General features: G+C 37.5%; 1 protein-coding gene across 2 annotated transcripts in view; it reads left to right on the top strand.

Annotated features, from left to right (window-relative positions):
* LOC127620829 (DDB1- and CUL4-associated factor 1-like) overlaps nucleotides 1-17,389 on the top strand; it is a 158,479-nt gene that overhangs the window by 59,375 nt on the left and 81,715 nt on the right. For both annotated transcript variants that reach the window (XM_052094086.1, XM_052094085.1), the window contains exons 12-17: nucleotides 3,869-4,038; nucleotides 4,388-4,512; nucleotides 5,921-6,995; nucleotides 8,855-9,073; nucleotides 9,796-9,994; nucleotides 14,078-14,160. In XM_052094086.1, the coding sequence (XP_051950046.1) occupies nucleotides 3,869-4,038; nucleotides 4,388-4,512; nucleotides 5,921-6,995; nucleotides 8,855-9,073; nucleotides 9,796-9,994; nucleotides 14,078-14,160 (1,871 nt within the window). The remainder of the gene's footprint in view (nucleotides 1-3,868; nucleotides 4,039-4,387; nucleotides 4,513-5,920; nucleotides 6,996-8,854; nucleotides 9,074-9,795; nucleotides 9,995-14,077; nucleotides 14,161-17,389) is intronic.

Below are 17,389 nucleotides of genomic sequence, written 5' to 3' on the forward strand. Positions count from 1 at the left end.
TACATGAGATCTCGCCTGAAAGAATTACCGTTAGTTCTTCAACAAACTATGCAATCTGAGCAGCATTCATGTTGTAAAACTGTAAATTATCTTATATATTAGCGTCTCGTAAACAAAATGAGCATGTCTCAAGTCTGTTTTAAAAAATGCGGTGTAGTCAAGCAGTGCAGTCAGATTTTGTGTTGTCTTGAAAGGTTAATTTTACTCTGTACACGGCAGCGTTTTTCAGAGAAAAAAGCTTGCAGAAACTTTTTTTTTTAATTTTTATTTTTTTAGATCATCTTTAAATTTGAAACATAACTTCTTTAGACTTGTGGCTTTGAGAACTTTGTATTTCTGGGTTGTCTTGGCACTTTTATTATTGTTTTTTTTTTATTATTATTATTATAAAGGCATGTTCAGCACAAAATATTTCCGTTTACTATAAACTTCTATAACTTTAAAAAAATAACAACATGTATTAATTCTGAAACATTGAAAATAAAAAGGCCCAAAGTGTCTTCTATCAAAAGATACTACAACTGTATCCATACTCCAAAGGGTTCATTTAAATACAACAATTTAAGTTCAGGTATGTCATTTTCATGGTTTGTGCACAAAAAGGGGGGGTGCGTATCAACAGGTTAAGTATTTGGGCATTTTATACCCAGCAAATTTGTCGGATTTAGTGGGTTAATTTTGACCCCTTAATAAAAAGGTTTTCGAGCGATGTGGGCTGCATTACATTTATATATGATTGGGAAAGTTAATGTTATTAAAATGAATTGTATTCAAAAATTTTACTACCTGCTTCAATCTCCCACTGTAGATGTCCCCTTCTCTTATTTCAAGCAGTTTGATAGCATAGTGAAGTCCTTCATTTGGAATAGTAAGTGTCCTAGATTAGTGTTGTCACGGTACCAAAATTTCAGTAGTCTGTACCAGTACCAGTACCAGTGAAATTTCACGGTACTCGATACCATTTTCGGTACCAAAGCAAAAACGGGTTACTAAACAAAGTCTACAAAACATTAGCAGCAGAACTAAGAACAGAAATATGCCATTGAGCAACACTTTAAATATATTCTTTTTTAATTATAACAAAACTGAACAATGTATGCTTAAAGTATTTTTGAACACTTGTATAAGATTTGCTTCAACTTTTGCAACTTGAATTTAAGTTTTTACCAATTACTAAAAAAAAGCCTAAATAAACAAGCATACAATAGAATTAATAAAAAACAATTTCCAAACTAATATGCAAAGTGCTCCCTTATTAGTAAAGCTGCATATTGCCAATTTTATTCATAAGAAATGCACATTGACATATATTATGATTAAATCAGTCACGGGTAAGTTCAAATTTAGCTGCATTAAGCATGCCCGCTCCAGGGATGATGTCCCCGAGGCAGAGTCTCTATGGCAAGCCGTTTTAACTTTTCATTTCCAGGATATGAATTCTTGATATCAACAATTAAATTTTCACTAGTTAAAATGATACAGTCAGGTCCATAAATATTGGGACATCGACACAATTCTAATCTTTTTGGCTCTATACACCACCACAATGGATTTGAAATGAAACAATCAAGATGTGTGCTTTAACTGCAGACTGTCAGCTTTAATTTGAGGGTATTTACATCTAAATCAGGTGAACGTTGTAGGAATTACAACAGTTTGTATATGTGCCTCCCAGTTTTTAAGGGACCAAAAGTAATGGGACAATTGGCTGCTCAGTCATGGCCAGGTGTGTGTTATTCCCTCATTATCCCATTTACAAGGAGCAGATAAAAGGTCCAGAGTTCATTTCAAGTGTGCACTTGTATGTCATTGTGGTGTCATAACATTTTTGGGACTTTCAGGAATGTGTGGATCCTCGTGTGTTGTTGAAACTATTAATGTCGTCATCAGCTAAAACACACGAACATGTTAATTTACTTCCTGAACGAGTGCGCACCTGAGTCAAAGTTTCTTTCACACCGAATCGTGCTACAGTTCCATTGCAACCGAACTCAGACCACCTCCTACAGGTAGTCTCTGGTTGTGTACCGCGGTGCGCTCCACGGTCCACATGACAGCTTTCACATTACCAATTTTTCATGCGAACCATGAATTGGAATTGAATCATGATATTGTGACATATATATGGATATATGTATATATATATATATATATATATATATATATATATATATATATATATATATATATATATATATATATATATATTAGCAAAACTTATTGTGAGGTGGCTGGCGATACCCAACCCTAGTGTCACGCATGTTCAAACTTTACTTGTTTTTGTGCTTGATAAAGCTCATTCTCAGGTGAACCCAGTCTGCTTGTTGAATTGAAAATATATTCATTAATATTTTTTCTTTTGTGTTTTTCATAAGAAAGTGAAATGGTTTTGGAATAACATGAAGACTCAAAAGTAATGAGAATTGTAATTTTTGGATTAACTTATATATATTAGTACATCTGGAAAGTATTCACAGTGCTTCACTTTTTCCACATTTTGTTATGTGTCCTTATTCCAAAATGGATTAAATTCATTTATTTTCCTCAAAATTCTACAAACAATACCCCATGAGAAATTTGTTTGTAGAATTTTGAGGAAAATAAATGAATTTAACCCCATGAGAAATTTGTTTGAAATCTTTGCAAATTTATTACAAATAATTAAAATCACATGTACCCAAGTATTCACAGCCTTTGCCATGACACTCAAAATTGAACTCTGGTGCATCCCGTTTCCACTGATCATCCTTGATGTTTCTACAACTTGATTGGAGTCCACTTGTGGTAAATTCAGTTGATTTGGAAAGGCTCACACTTGTCGTTATATAGGTCCCACAGTTAACAGTGCATGTCAGGGCACAAACCAAACCATGAAGTCCAGTTGTCTGTAGACCTCGGAGACAGGATTGTATCGAGGCACAGATCTGGGGAAGGGTACAGAAAAATATCTGCAGCATTGAAGGTCCCAATGAGCACAGTGGCCTACATCATCTGTAAATGGAAGAAGTTTGGAACCACCAGGACTCTTCCTAGAGCTGGCCAGCGTTTCTCTGTTGTTCTTCTGGAAGGTTCTCCTCTCTCCACAATCTCTGCAGCACTCCACCAATCAGGCCTGTATGGTGGCCAGATGGAAGCCGCCACTCAGTAAAAGGCACATGACAGCCCACCTGGAGATTGCCAAAATGCCCCTGAAGGACTCTGACCATGAGAAACAAAATTCTCTAAACATTTGCTGTGGAGAGCAACAAGACAAGTTGCGAATTTTTTTTAGAGCATACGTCAGCTGTCTCTTGGCAGACTGGAGAGGAGTACAGGCAAGACGGAGAAGTTTCAGCATCGTGCGGGATTATTTTCTGTTTTGTATCATTTGTCTGTAACCACATGCATGGAAGTATTAAAACAATTATGCATGGAAAAGCCTGTCAGAAACTGTCTGCATTCTGAGTGAGTTTCATTCATTCATGATATATTGAGTGTCTTGTTAATTATTTAATGCAATGAACACTGCTGCACATTTTATAAAATGCTACACTGCAGAATGTATATTTTGAACCATTTGTAGGCATGACAGAAAAGACTGACTTGCATCCAGGTACAGAGCATTACAGTAGTCCAAGCGTGATTTGAAAAGAGCTTGATACACTGTCTGTAACATTCTTTACACAACAACTTGGGCCAATAATTATAATCTCTGTCGGGGTTAGTACCAATACCAAGTGCGTGCTGAGTCTCTCTCCAAGAGACAACCGCAATGCTAAAATGAGAATAAGGTTTTATCTCTGGCACAGTTTGAACTCAGTTGTAGATAATTGTCTTGAACATTTTGTTCAAATGAATTTAATTTTTGTGTGTTCACTAATGTTTCTAGGCATGCTCCTACACCCATGAGCAGGTGGTGGAGATGGTGGAGTTTCTGATTGAGTATGGACCAGCGCGTTTGTACTGGGAGCCTGCTGAGGTCTTCCATAAACTGTCCTGTGTCCAGCTCCTCTTGCAGCTCATTTCTATCGCCTGTGACTGGAGAACATATTACGGCAGGTGAGGAATTATTGGTTAAAGTGTGTTTGAAAATACACTTAAAAATCCTTACTGACCAAGTAAATGAAATCTATACAAACTTACTTGGAGCCAAAATTTGATTGGTGATGAAATTTATTTATTTTTAACCAATAACTTGGTGAGTACCTAAGGTAACATTATTGTTAATTAAGATGAAATTATATTAAATTAAATTTGATTCAAAATAAAATTCTTATCAGTGCATGTTATTGATGTATTATTACTTAGAATCCTCACATTTCTTTTTAAGTGTTTATTACCATCTCTAATCACAGAAACACACAGAGAGCGTGTCAAGAATTTGTGTTTTATTAAATGTGTGCTGCAGGGCCGACACAGTGAGGTATGCGTTGGATATCTTGAGCATTTTGACAGTCATTCCTAAAACTCAGCTGCTGTTATCGGAGAATGTTGCTGTGTTGGATGAGAGTGGTTCAACCATCTCCACTGTCGGTGAGAGTATCTATTCTGTATCTTCTCTATGGAAGCACATCAATGCAGGTGCATCTAGCAAGGCAGGGACAATTACATGAGTTGTTGCTTTCTGAAATATGTCAGAATGCTAGTCATGACACAACATGATGTATTTCTAAGGACAGTATAAGGATAGTATCCATTTGATATAGTGCTCATTACTTTCAGGGCAACTATTGTCATGGTAAAGCAAAAGTTTGAAGAGAATCTTGCCGAGCAAGCAAAAGTTAGTTAAACTTTTGGCATTTTTATAGCTAGCTACCTATGTAATATATCTGGTTTAATGGCTCAGGCATTTGGAGCTTACTCTATTGCCACCTTGGGTTTGTTTCCCCCACAGTAACATATTCACAAAGTATGCTTTAAAGTTTAAGAACGTGTTCATAATCAACTAGTTGTTGTAAAAGGGGTTGTTTTGTTAACCTCATGGTACTTATTAAAGGATTATTTCTTCCAAAAATTTAAATTATCTCATGATTTACTCACCTTTAAGCCATCCCAGATGTGTATATCTTCAGCATAACTGAAATGAAGCAAAACGCATGCTTCCGACTTCTCGTGTGAACGTGCCATCATGCTTGCATCACGCGACTGCTCCGTGATGCGTCCACTGCTAACAGGAAATTTTTATTATTTTTAATTTTTATTTATTTTTATTTAATAAAGTTTTAATTTAGCAAATTATTTTTTACACAAACATATCAGTTTGATTTGGAAGACATTAATTGATTGACTGAAGTCGTGTGGATTACATTTATGCTGCCTGAATATTTACATTTACATTTATGCATTTGGCAGATGCTTTTATCCAAAGCGACTTACAGTGTACTTATTACAGGGACAACCTGGAGTTAAGTGCTTGCTCAAGGACACAATGGTGATGGCTGTGGGGATCGAACCAGTGACCTTCTGATTACTAGTTATGTGCTTTAGCCCACTACACCACCACCACTCCATGTCTTATGCCTTTTGGATTTTTCTAATCATTTAAATTGTGGAGTAGTGTTGATCTTTTTACCGAATGGAACATGGCAACACTTGCCCATATTATTAGCTGTCTAGACAAAAAAAAAAAAAGAGCAAATGTATACAAAAATTGCATCTAAAATGTTAATAAAACAGCCAACAGACTTGTGGCATTCACTTGCATTGTATGGACCTACAGAGCTGAAATTTGCTAATAAAAATCTTCATTTTGGTTCTGCTGAACCAGGAAAGACACACATCTGTGATGGCTTAAAGGTAAGTCTATCATGAGAGAATTTGTTTTTTTTATGAACTATTCCTTTAAGATTATGGGTTTACAATGTACTAGACTTTTGGGATCAATCTCATTGTGTTGTACGTATTAACTTAAGTTTCTGTCTGTGGTGTCTGTGGTCTGCAGGTATGAGCATAGTGCTGGTTGTCGCAGAGGGCGAGGTATTCATAAATGACGCAGAGATCCAGAAATCTGCACTGCAGGTGATTATAAACTGCGTTTGCGCTCCTGACAAACGCATATCCAGCATTGGCAAGTTCATCTCTGGCACTCCGCGCAGGCGTCAGCCACAGATTCATCGTGCCAGCGAAAGTGTCCTGGCCAAGATGTGGAACGTCGTTCAGTCCAACAATGGCATAAAGGTTCTGCTGTCCCTGCTCACCGTCAAAATGCCCATCACTGATGCTGATCAGATTCGTGCTCTGGCATGCAAAGCTTTGGTTGGATTGGCACGTAGCGCCGCCGTGCGTCAAATCATCAGCAAGCTTCCGCTGTTTGGCAGCGGACAGATCCAACAGCTTATGAAAGAGCCTGTGTTGCAGGACAAGCGTAGTGAACATGTACGCTTTTGCAAGTATGCAGCAGAACTAATAGAGCGAGTGTCTGGAAAGCCATTGCTCATCGGCACGGATGTTTCTTTGGCTCGGCTGCAGCGGGCTAGTGTTGTAGCACAGTCACGCATTTCATTTCCTGAGAAAGAACTTCTGTTACTAATTCGGAATCATCTTTCATCTAAAGGTCTTATGGATACCGCAACAATGCTAACGAAAGAAGCCGATCTGCCCATGGGACTGCATGCTCACGCGCACAGTCACGCTAGCATGCCACCATTCCCTCCCGTGTCTGTCACGACATCACCTGCTTCTGTTGTCGCTATCCCCCGGACTCCTCGGCTTACTAATGGGGTAGTGGCCCGCCTAGGTGGCCACACCCCTCATACTCCACCTCATCACCCCCAGCCCCGCACTTCAACCTCACAGGCTCTGCCCCCGCCACCTCTTACAGCATCTCACCAAAGTAATGGCTCTCCTCTCATTGGGCGTATTGTGTTTACTCGGGATCGACCATCGCTGTATGCTGCTGCAGCAGGGAAGAGGCCAAAAGTATTAAGACAGAAATCAGATCATGGTGCATTCAGTCAGAGTCCAGCCATGAAGAAGCAGCTGGACAGACATATGCCCTCGCCACCAACTCTAGACAGGTGTGCTATTCCTCATTCAGGCTAGATTTATACCCATAATGCCGAGTTCAGTTTTTGCTAATGTTATGTCTGTATACATCTTTTATTCTGTATGCTTGATTCATTTTAAAAGCTAATTTATTTTAAAGATAAATTGTTTTGTGTCTCTTAAATCACCAAAATAAATTGAAAATATTACTAGATCATTCGATAAAATGTTAAATAAAACATTGGTTCCATGTAATTGAAATGCACTTGTTTCACTCAATATATGCATGTGCTTTGAACAAGGAAGGTGGGAAGCCCCAACCTTATATGTTATCTGTTTTTTTTATTAGAGGCCAAGCACCAAAGATGCTGAGGAACATATTGTTTCTGTTAGTTTTAATATTATTATTATTTTTACCCTTTTGAAGTCTGTGGCAGACCATAGGAGTACATGGGAAAGTTTTTAAATCAGGGGACAGTCTTAACATACAGTATTCCATAAAAACATGTTTGATCCCTATCTATTTTTTCCTCTGACTCCTTGACAAGTTGAATGGATACCATGATTACAATTTCTGCCTGACTAGATTTTACGGCATTTAGAATTTTCAGAAAAACTTTTTTGTATGTCTGATTCACCCAAAATTTTGGCATGTATCATCTAGAGACATTCATGAAAAAAATGTATGTTGATAGACCAAACTATCATAGCCATCTTGCCCTGAGGATTCCTGAGCAGTTTCAGCACAGCACCGTCTAGTGATTTTCTACTGTTATTTTTTCTTTTTTGCTTATATTTTCTGATTGGTTTGAGGCAAGTTTCTTTAGATTTCTTGGGGCATATGGAGTCGAATAATGCCCCATTTTCATATGTCGGCCATATTGGGCGTCAACCATTTTACATTTTGTCGTAATATCCTATATTTTACAAACGCATTGATGTATGGTTAGGAAATTTGGTGACCTGAAGGTCCTCAAAAATTTTAATTATCTATAATAATTATTACTTTTGATTAATTTGGTCTATTGTAATGAGAGTTGGGTCATTAGCTGCTTTGGGTCATGCCGAGTATGATGATACCGAATTTGCAGTAGTCGGCCATACTTCCAGTCTGCCATTTTGAATGTAATTAAAAACATACTTTTTTTTTTAACTCCTCCTAGGCCGAATGTCCAATCACACACAATTTGGGATGTATTATATTGGGACTCTCAAGACAAAATTTATCAAAAGCTTTTTGATAGACCAAACGGTTCTCAAATAGTGCATCAATGAATTGGACGGCAAGAATCCAAAAAGGATCTGAGGCTGTATCTCTGCATTTCTTTGGTGTTTTGACATGAAACCTTGTATGATTCATTGTCACCACACCTTGACCACCCCATACAAATTTGCTGACAGCGCAACCTATTGGTTAAAAGTGACTATATTTTGTAATATTAGCAATTGTACTTATTGTACTCTCTTAAAATCAACATCTGTGATGTCCAATCATACTTTCTTATATGCCTTTGCTGTGCTTGACCCGTAATTGCTGCTTGCAGATATAAAAATATTAATTATGTATCGTTAGTAACAAGCAAACGTCAGACTATTGGAATCAACTTTGATGGTTTGTTGCATTTCTTTTGTGGTTCTTGTAAGAAGTGCTGTTTGTGTTGTGCTTGAGTAAATTAACCTGCTGTTTAATGTATTGAGTTTCAAATCAGACAATAATGAAGTTGCATTTGGGTTGGTAGGTAGCTACCTATGTTGACAGCAAGGCAGCTCCCTCGGGTTTGCAACAGAGCTAATATATTTAGAAACGCAGTTTCTGTTTGGTGTCATTAGTGGCCCAGATATTACATAATGCAGCTTAAAAATAAATGTTCTCATGTCTTGTTGTTTCTAGTATTATAACGGAGTATTTGCGAGAGCAGCATGCACGCTGCAAGAATCCAGTGACCACATGTCCTCCCTTCAGTCTTTTTACACCCCATCAGTGCCCCGAGCCCAAGCAAAGACGTCAGGCACCCACCAATTTCTCATCTCGACACACACGAAGAGTGGTCTACCCCAAATATGGTGGTGTTGACGGAGGCTGTTTTGACAGGCACCTTATCTTCAGCAGGTACATTTGTGTGAAATCGCCCCGATACCATGTTATTTTTTTGTATGTATATGCGTGTAAAAATACATTTTCCCGAGGTCTATGTAACTGATACTGTATAAATCAGTTTGTGAAGTTTCTAACTTTGATGTACAGGATAATGTGCAGCCAGTCGGGACATTGACATGAAGCAAACTGTACATTTATCATTTTTATTACAGTATAACCTACTTATTTTAAAAGGGAGGATAGTCACACAAAAGACATGAAACTATACAATTTAGAACTCTTCAAACCTCAAATGTTTGACTGTGTAACGTGATTAAATGCCTCTATTTACCAATGCCTCGTTATATTGTGATTACATTATAGCAGAACTACATCATTGCTATTATAGAAAGGTTACTTACTACATAGTACAAATATTGAGGACAATATTATTAATCAAATTGATTAATTATCATTCTTCCACTAGAATATATTGTCCCTGACATGTAATCTAAGTTTAACAGTTGGCTTAGATGGGTAATGTGCAATTATGTACACAGTACATTGAACCGTTCTTTCATGTCAATAGCTATTAATATAACCAATCAGCAACCAAGACCAGAACTGTTGTATAATGTTTAATGATATCATTAAGTATCACAAAGTTCTTGTTACCTCTTGCTTGGCTGCTTGTTAATACAATACAATCTGTGTGTGGTTTTTTTGTTATTTTTTTTTGGTGCATGCATGTTCAGATTCCGGCCGATATCTGTGTTCAGGGAAGCTGAGGAGGACGAGAGTGGCTTCATGTGTTGTGCGTTCTCAGCTCGAGAGCGTTTCCTGATGTTGGGCACCTGCACTGGACAGCTCAAACTATACAATGTGTTCAGTGGACAGGAAGAAGCCAGTTACAGCTGCCACAGCTCAGCTATCACACATCTGGAGCCATCTAGAGTATAAACACACACACACACACACACACACACACACACACACACACGCGCGCACCAAAAGACAGTACAAACAATCTCGGCGTCACAAGATTCCTCTTAAACAAGGGAACACGATTCCTAGATAATAAAAGAATTCTCTCAGAGCAACGTGACATGCTAACTTTGCTTTAAATACTATCTATCCTGGTTATGCACTCTGAGCTTACGCACACACACTGATGCTTCAAACTGCCTGACAAGGAGAGCATTTGTAGTAACTAAATTAAGTAATCAAGTACATGTACCCCTGGAGTCATCTAGAGCAGTGTTTCTCAATACCAGTCCAGGGGAACCACAGCATTGCACATACATTCAGAGATGTGAGCAACAGCATTCAGTGGTGGGTTTAACAATGCTCAATGGCATGTGCAATAGCATTCAGCAGTAGTATGTTCTCCAGACCTAAGGGAGTTTTTTTTTTTTTTTTGGCTATATAGTTCAGTTACTCCGATAATGTGAATTAAGTACCCCTGAACCTGTCCTGCATATATCCTGACTATGTTTGGTTCTATATACAGCTGTGTCAGCATTCTCAATCCCAAATATCATAAAATCAGGTTGTTCTCTGTTTACCATTGATAATCTGTACACATATCTGGGTGCTGTGTGAAAATTCACAATATTTTCAGGACAAATTTTTCCTCTCTGAATGGGAGGTATAGAGCTTTTTTTTTTTAAAAACGCAAATTTAAATGTACATTTATTTTTGTGCAAAATGACACTTCTGTATTAGATGACCATTCTTTTGTATGTGGGTTGATCATTTGTAAACAATACCCCTACAATGTTAGCATTATCATTGCTTTTATTTACAAAGATGTTTTATTTTCAAAGTAGAGTTCATCAATTTCATCGTTTGTTTGTGAAAATCTTTTCTTTTTTTATTTTGCAGGCCAAGATTAGAAGGAATTTATGGCCAGACCTGACTATTTTTATTTTTTTATGTTAAAGGTGCTGTAAGCAATTTTTGCCATTCAGGAACTTCCATGAGACTGAGCTTTTGTATTGAACATGCCCCCCTCTTTTCAAAACACTGCCTCCCAAATATAGCGTTGAGACTGTCAACCAAACAATAGAGCAGCATTTGCATCTTTTCGTGGGTGTAAAACACATAAGTAGTTAAATGGCTTATGACTTTAATTAGGGATGCACCGAAATGAAAATTCTGGGCCGAAACCGAAAATCCAGGATGCACTTGGCCGAAAACCGAAACCGAAATTTTTACCTATTTAAAAAAAAAAAAAAAAAAATGTTGTGTATAATTGTATTAATTTTATACTTTTTCATTAATTTCATGAATTTAATTAATCTGAATTGAAAAACTACAAACCAATAAAATAAATCACACTTTTATTGAAAGTAGCACACCAAAATTGGACAAAAAATATATTAAAACTATATTAAATATTATTCTTCTTTCAGTTCTGTAAAAATCTAATTTTACAGATTTTATTAACAATTATCCAAATAATGTAAAGTTTTAGAAAACTATTATATGCAAAACAAGAGTCAAGAAATGAACTTAGCTAACATCTTTCAAAAAGTTTAAATATGCAACAGTAATTTTAATTAAAACAACAGGCAGAACACAGAATGGCAGAGGGCCTCTATTCCACTGATCTATATATACTATAATATATAATTATATATATATAGATCAGTGCTCTATTCTGTTTATGTAAACGTATGTACACTTTAAGTGAAAATGATTGTGCAAAACAACAGTGCAAAACAGCAGTAATTGAACTAAATCCAACCTCAACTGTAAACGACAGATGTATCCTCAAGTGAAGAACAAGTGTAATGTAATTGCTATTCACATCATATTGGACCGCTTTCTATTTAACAACAAGTGACCGGTTTCTCTTCAAGAACAAAAGTTGCTAAACGTTCTGACAGTCTCTCCTGTCAGAAAGCTCATCAAGAACATGAGATGCTGCACTGAACAGTTTCTCACTCTCTGTGCTGGTGCTTGGGCAGATAAATACCTGTGCGCAATCCGCGCAAGCAATGGAAAGCCGTCTTTGTTTATGCGACCGTATTCAAGGGGATTGTCGCTTCTGGCGTAGTTCAGCTAGATACGTCTCAAGTTGTGGTGTAGCTGCGCTAGGTGTGACATTTTCCTGTAGAATCTCTTGCTGTATTCTGTGTATATATATATATATATCTTGAAAGTTCTGCTGAATAAACACTGCAGATCGCAAATTTGATGTCCTTATCAGAAACTTTGAAGAATTTCCACACCGCTGACATGATCGGCCTTTGTTTGGTAGCGCCGTGATAAGGGCTAGATCGATCCAGATTGAAATCTGAGCACTGAGGGGCGGGGCGAGGAGGTATATATTTTCGGCTCATATTTTCGGCCTTTTTTCTCTTTCGGCCAAAAACCGAAAGTGCTGAAAGTGCCATTTTCGGCCTAAAATTTTCGGCGGCCGAAAATTCGGTGCATCCCTAACTTTAATGGTCCACATCAACTAAAGTACACTTGTCCACTGCATGTTACGTTACGGTTCGACTCGCCTCAACTCTTCTCGATTTACTTTTCTGAGCTTGCATTTCCATTGCAGTTTAGTGCCACCTCAACGTGGGTGGGATTATGGGCTGATCGTCAGAGTTGCACTGATTCTACTGCCATGACATCATCTTAAACATAAAAAAAAACTGACCAAAACAATAACATGACTGCTAGCTGTTAGCTACTAGCTCATTGTGCTGCATAAAGCAGTTGTTGCATGGTGATTTAACACAATTGTAACCCTTAAATTGGCCTGGTTGTTTTAGAAGCGAGCTTCCAGTAGCTGGTCAACTAAATAAAGTGCAGCTTTCAAGCAGAGTATGGAGTTAACAAAACGTACCATCCTCCATCGTGGATCAACCAGTCCAGTGCACTCTCCCTCCCATTGCTCGCTGGTTTAGATAGGCGTCCATTTGGTCGAACCACTTCCACTATTCCTTGATGGATCTGTAGTCACTTAAGTTTTTTTGTTTTTTTTTTTTACTTTTCCCTACACTTTTGGTAGGTCCAGTGGTAGCAGTGTGCGGCCAACAGCTGATACACTTCCTGAGAGACTTTTTTGTTTAGCTCATCTCTAACAAGTGGACCATCTACAACTTGTTTATTGACCATGGCATGGTTTTGCGCACAGCCATTTCTTTTTTCACAATTCTAATGTCGCGTGAACAAATGAGACTGCTATAGCTGTTATTAAAACTTTAAAACTAGCGGGTTGATGTCGCATGTCGGAAATCCAGTGATGCTGGTAGTGATGATTCTCCCTGACCAATCCAGCACATTTAGTATCTGCTCGGCTCGCTTGGAACCTCGACTGAGGTGGTACTTAAAAAAAAGTACCAGGTACTATCCACAGTGGAAAACCCCCCCAAAAAATTAGCAGAGTCCAGTTGTAACGTGCAGTGGAAAAGCCCCATATGAGAACATTCAAGATGATTTACAGGCAGAAAGCACATCAAATTCTTCTGAATGGCTGATCAAAGTATGTGTTTGCGGCCCGCTGTCACATTTTTGTGAGATATCTTTGCACACTTGTTTCAGTGATGACTTTCTGGGAGAAGAAAAATATTCTGCATACCATTCTATTAAAATGTCACATACAGTACCTTTTAATGTTATTTTGAATTGGTGCAAGATGAGATAAATACAGAATTTTAATTTTCAATTGGATAATCTGGCCCTTGCAAGGAAGTAGTTGAAGAGCCCTGCCCTAAACCTAACCCTCACTCATATAAATGTTAATATCAGTAGATTAAAAGCAAAACGTGATTTGGCCGATTTATGAGCATCTCAAATAGTGAGGACTACTTCAGATTCCGCAATTCTGTTTTTGCCATGTTTCACAAAATTTGTGTGGACATTTTATAAATATGGCATAGCCACACCTGTATACACAGTTCTTCAGTTCAATACTGTTCATAATTCAAAAGAATTGTTTATTAATTTATCCAGTGGCTCACAGACAACTGCATTAGTGTATAATATTAACAACCTAACAGTCAATCTGATGCTCATGTATTCTCTTTCTGGCAGGATGGCTCTTTGTTGTTGACGTCAGCTTCCTGGAGCTATCCCTTATCAGCACTGTGGGGAATGAAGTCAGTCTTCATCATGAAGTGAGTCACATGCACACATGAATAGACAACTGATAGAGTCAGAGCTTTTGTAACTGTATGGTCTGATGGCCATTTTCAGTTTTAATAAATGGATTATTAAATTGATGCTATATGGTGGGATAAAATGGATGCTGTATGTTGGGGAGCAGACATACAGCACAATATTTGATATTTTTGGGCAATAATGATAAAGGTAGAATGGGGCAAGTTGTCGCTTTACTTCAGTGAATGTTTCTCAGGATTGGTTTGTTTTTTAAAGTAAATTTCTGGATAACCACATATCTAGATGTCTTGGTTACCAAAGAAAGTTTTGAGTTTTTGCCCAGAAAAAAGTTATTTTACACGTTTACCTATTGTGACAACTTGCTCTAATTATCTGGCATGCTTCCACAATATAATCTGTCATTACACCAGTGGAGTAGGTTTCATATTAACAAAGGCATAAAAACTATTCATGAAACAACAAAAATGGAAAAGGTAATGTACAAAAATATCAAATCATTGTTTTGGCCAACAAGTGTTGTATTTTAAAAATTGTATAAATCTATGACATTTAAAACACAAATGACAACCTGTCCTGATAAAATGTGACATGCATGCATCATACTTGACTGTCCTGAGAATACATTTAAACCTTTCAACAAAAATGTGTATATAGTTGACACTTGCCTTAAAGGAATAGTTGAAAAATATACACAAAAATATACGGCTCTGTAGTAGACTGATATGGGATTGTGAGACCGATACTGATTTTAGAGGGGGGAAACCGATATGGTGGCTGATATAGTTAATTTTTGAGCTGGAATGAAAACAGACCTCTTTTCTATGTGGATTGTTCACCGATTTTGCACTGATATAACTATGCAAATGTTATTTTTTTTTTTATTTTTGTTTTTAACCAATTTTTCAACATCACCGAAAATGCGGTATCAAATTATATACAATTAAACCCTTCCCCCCCGAACACCCCCACCCAACATAAACGCTCACCCCAGTAAAAAAAATATTTTCAAAAAACAATCAAATTGCACACACACATTTAAAACTAAAGATCCCTCTCCACTACCCCTCCCTGAAGCCTTCCAAAAAGGCCAATTTCCTATCAAATAACCCCAGAATTCTCAGCCTTCTATAATCCCTTTCTCAAAGGCCACCACCTTCACCTTCTCGGAGCACCACTCATTAAATGAGGGTGCTCAAACATATTTCCAACCCCTTAAGATAACCTGTCTGGCGTTCATGATGCTCGTTAGGACCAAACTCTTTGTGCAGATTCTCAACGTCAATGACCACCCCATCACCCAAAATACAGAGTCTGGGGCAAAGTGAAAGCTGAGTGCCCAATACATCACATATAAGACTGAACTCTCAACCAGAACTCATGGATCTTAACCTGATGATACGCATTTCCCCACATGCGGTGATGACGTCACTCTGCTTACGTTTAATATATAATTTACCATCTATAAATGTAATGAATGTTAACAAATTATAAATCTTTTCAAAGGTCTAAGGGTTCAACATCGATATCCGATCTCTGTTTCATGATAGCAATGCTCCAGAAACAGCAATTTAGCTATTTGTGCCAGGAGTACAAATGAAAACCTGCAATATCAAACAGGGCTTCATACCTTTATGAAAACGCGATCACCAGATGAATCCAGTTCACCACACTTGGGTCAATTGTCCATGGCAAACGTTCATTGTAAAACATCCAATAGCACTTTGTCCGTAAAAGTGATAAATCTGAGAAATATTGATATATTCTCCATTGTTTACATGAGATCTCACATGAACGAATTACCCTTCATCATCGTTCTTCATCAAACTATGCAATCTGCGCAGCATTCATGTTGTAAAACTGTATATTATCTTATATATATTAAGAGTCCCGTAAACAAAACGAGCCTGTCTCCAAAGTCTATTTTTTAAAATGCGGCATAGTTTAATTCATAATAGCCAAGCAGTGCAGTCAGATTTTGTGTTGTCTTGAAAGGCGGCACCTTAATTTTATTCTGTATGCTTCCAGTGATATTTATTTTATTTTTTCAGAGAAAAAGCTTGCAGGAACCTCATTTTTTGTTAGATAATCTTCAAACTTGAAACAACTTCTTTAGACTTGTGGCTTTGAGAACATTATATTTCTGGGTTGTCTTGGCACTTTTTATATAAAACATGTTCAGCACAAAATATTTCCATTATTATAAACTTGGGAAATGAATCCCAAAGTGTCTTTCAAAATATACTACAACTGTGTCCATACTCCAAAGTGTCCAGTAAATACAACCATTTAAGTTCAGGTTTGTCATTTTCATGGTTTGTGCTTAACCTGTATCAACAGGTTAAGACACCCCCAAAAGACATTGGTTAAGTCTCCATCCTCTGACTTCGCCAGCTGGTGGGCGTGTCTTTAAAACCAAGCCTATACATTCTAGAGGGGGTCCAATAAAATCAATGTTAAATCTTAAATTGCATAAGGCAAACTCTTGCATCTCTAGATGCAGACTTGGCGTTTTTTAGGATCCAAGGACCACACCTCCAATGTCAAGTTTAGATCTTTCTCCCATAATTTGAGAGAATTCAGAGTTCCATCCCCCAGACTTTGGATTAGCAGGGAGTAATACACTGCCTCCATGACCCTTCCCAAAAGCAGCAATCACCACTCCAGTATCTGCCACACAAGGGTGGTGCGTGCCACTCCCAAAAACGGTGCAAAGTAGGTGGCACAGCTGTAAATACTTTGAAATTGAGATCTGGGAATGCCAAAATGTTGAACAAAATTTTCATAAGGTCTAACTAACCCCCCCTCATATAGGTCACAGAGTGTATTAACCCCCCACAATCCAATCTGACCAACAGAAAGGAGACTTATTAATACAAAGTTTAGGGTTCTGTCATATTCTCGAGGCTATATAAGTTTAAATAAATATCCAAATTAAACACACTGGACACTTTTGTCCATATCGAATGTAAAAGCAAAATAACGGGGTGTGACTTAACTTCTCCAGTTAGTTTGATCGAAAGCTTTGCAGTGGTGAGATAGGGGCAAGAACTTTTCAATGCAAAACCAGGGAGGGGCTCTCTCAGGTGGAAGTGACCAATGAGCCAAATGTCTAAGACCAAATACATAATAATAATAATAATAATAATATAAAATCTTCATAATTTTGTGAAGGTAAGGCATAGATCTGGTAGGGTTGGAGACGAATAATAAAATATAATCTGAGTA

This window comes from Xyrauchen texanus, chromosome 27, assembly GCF_025860055.1.
Source record: "Xyrauchen texanus isolate HMW12.3.18 chromosome 27, RBS_HiC_50CHRs, whole genome shotgun sequence".
Lineage (NCBI taxonomy): Eukaryota > Metazoa > Chordata > Actinopteri > Cypriniformes > Catostomidae > Xyrauchen > Xyrauchen texanus.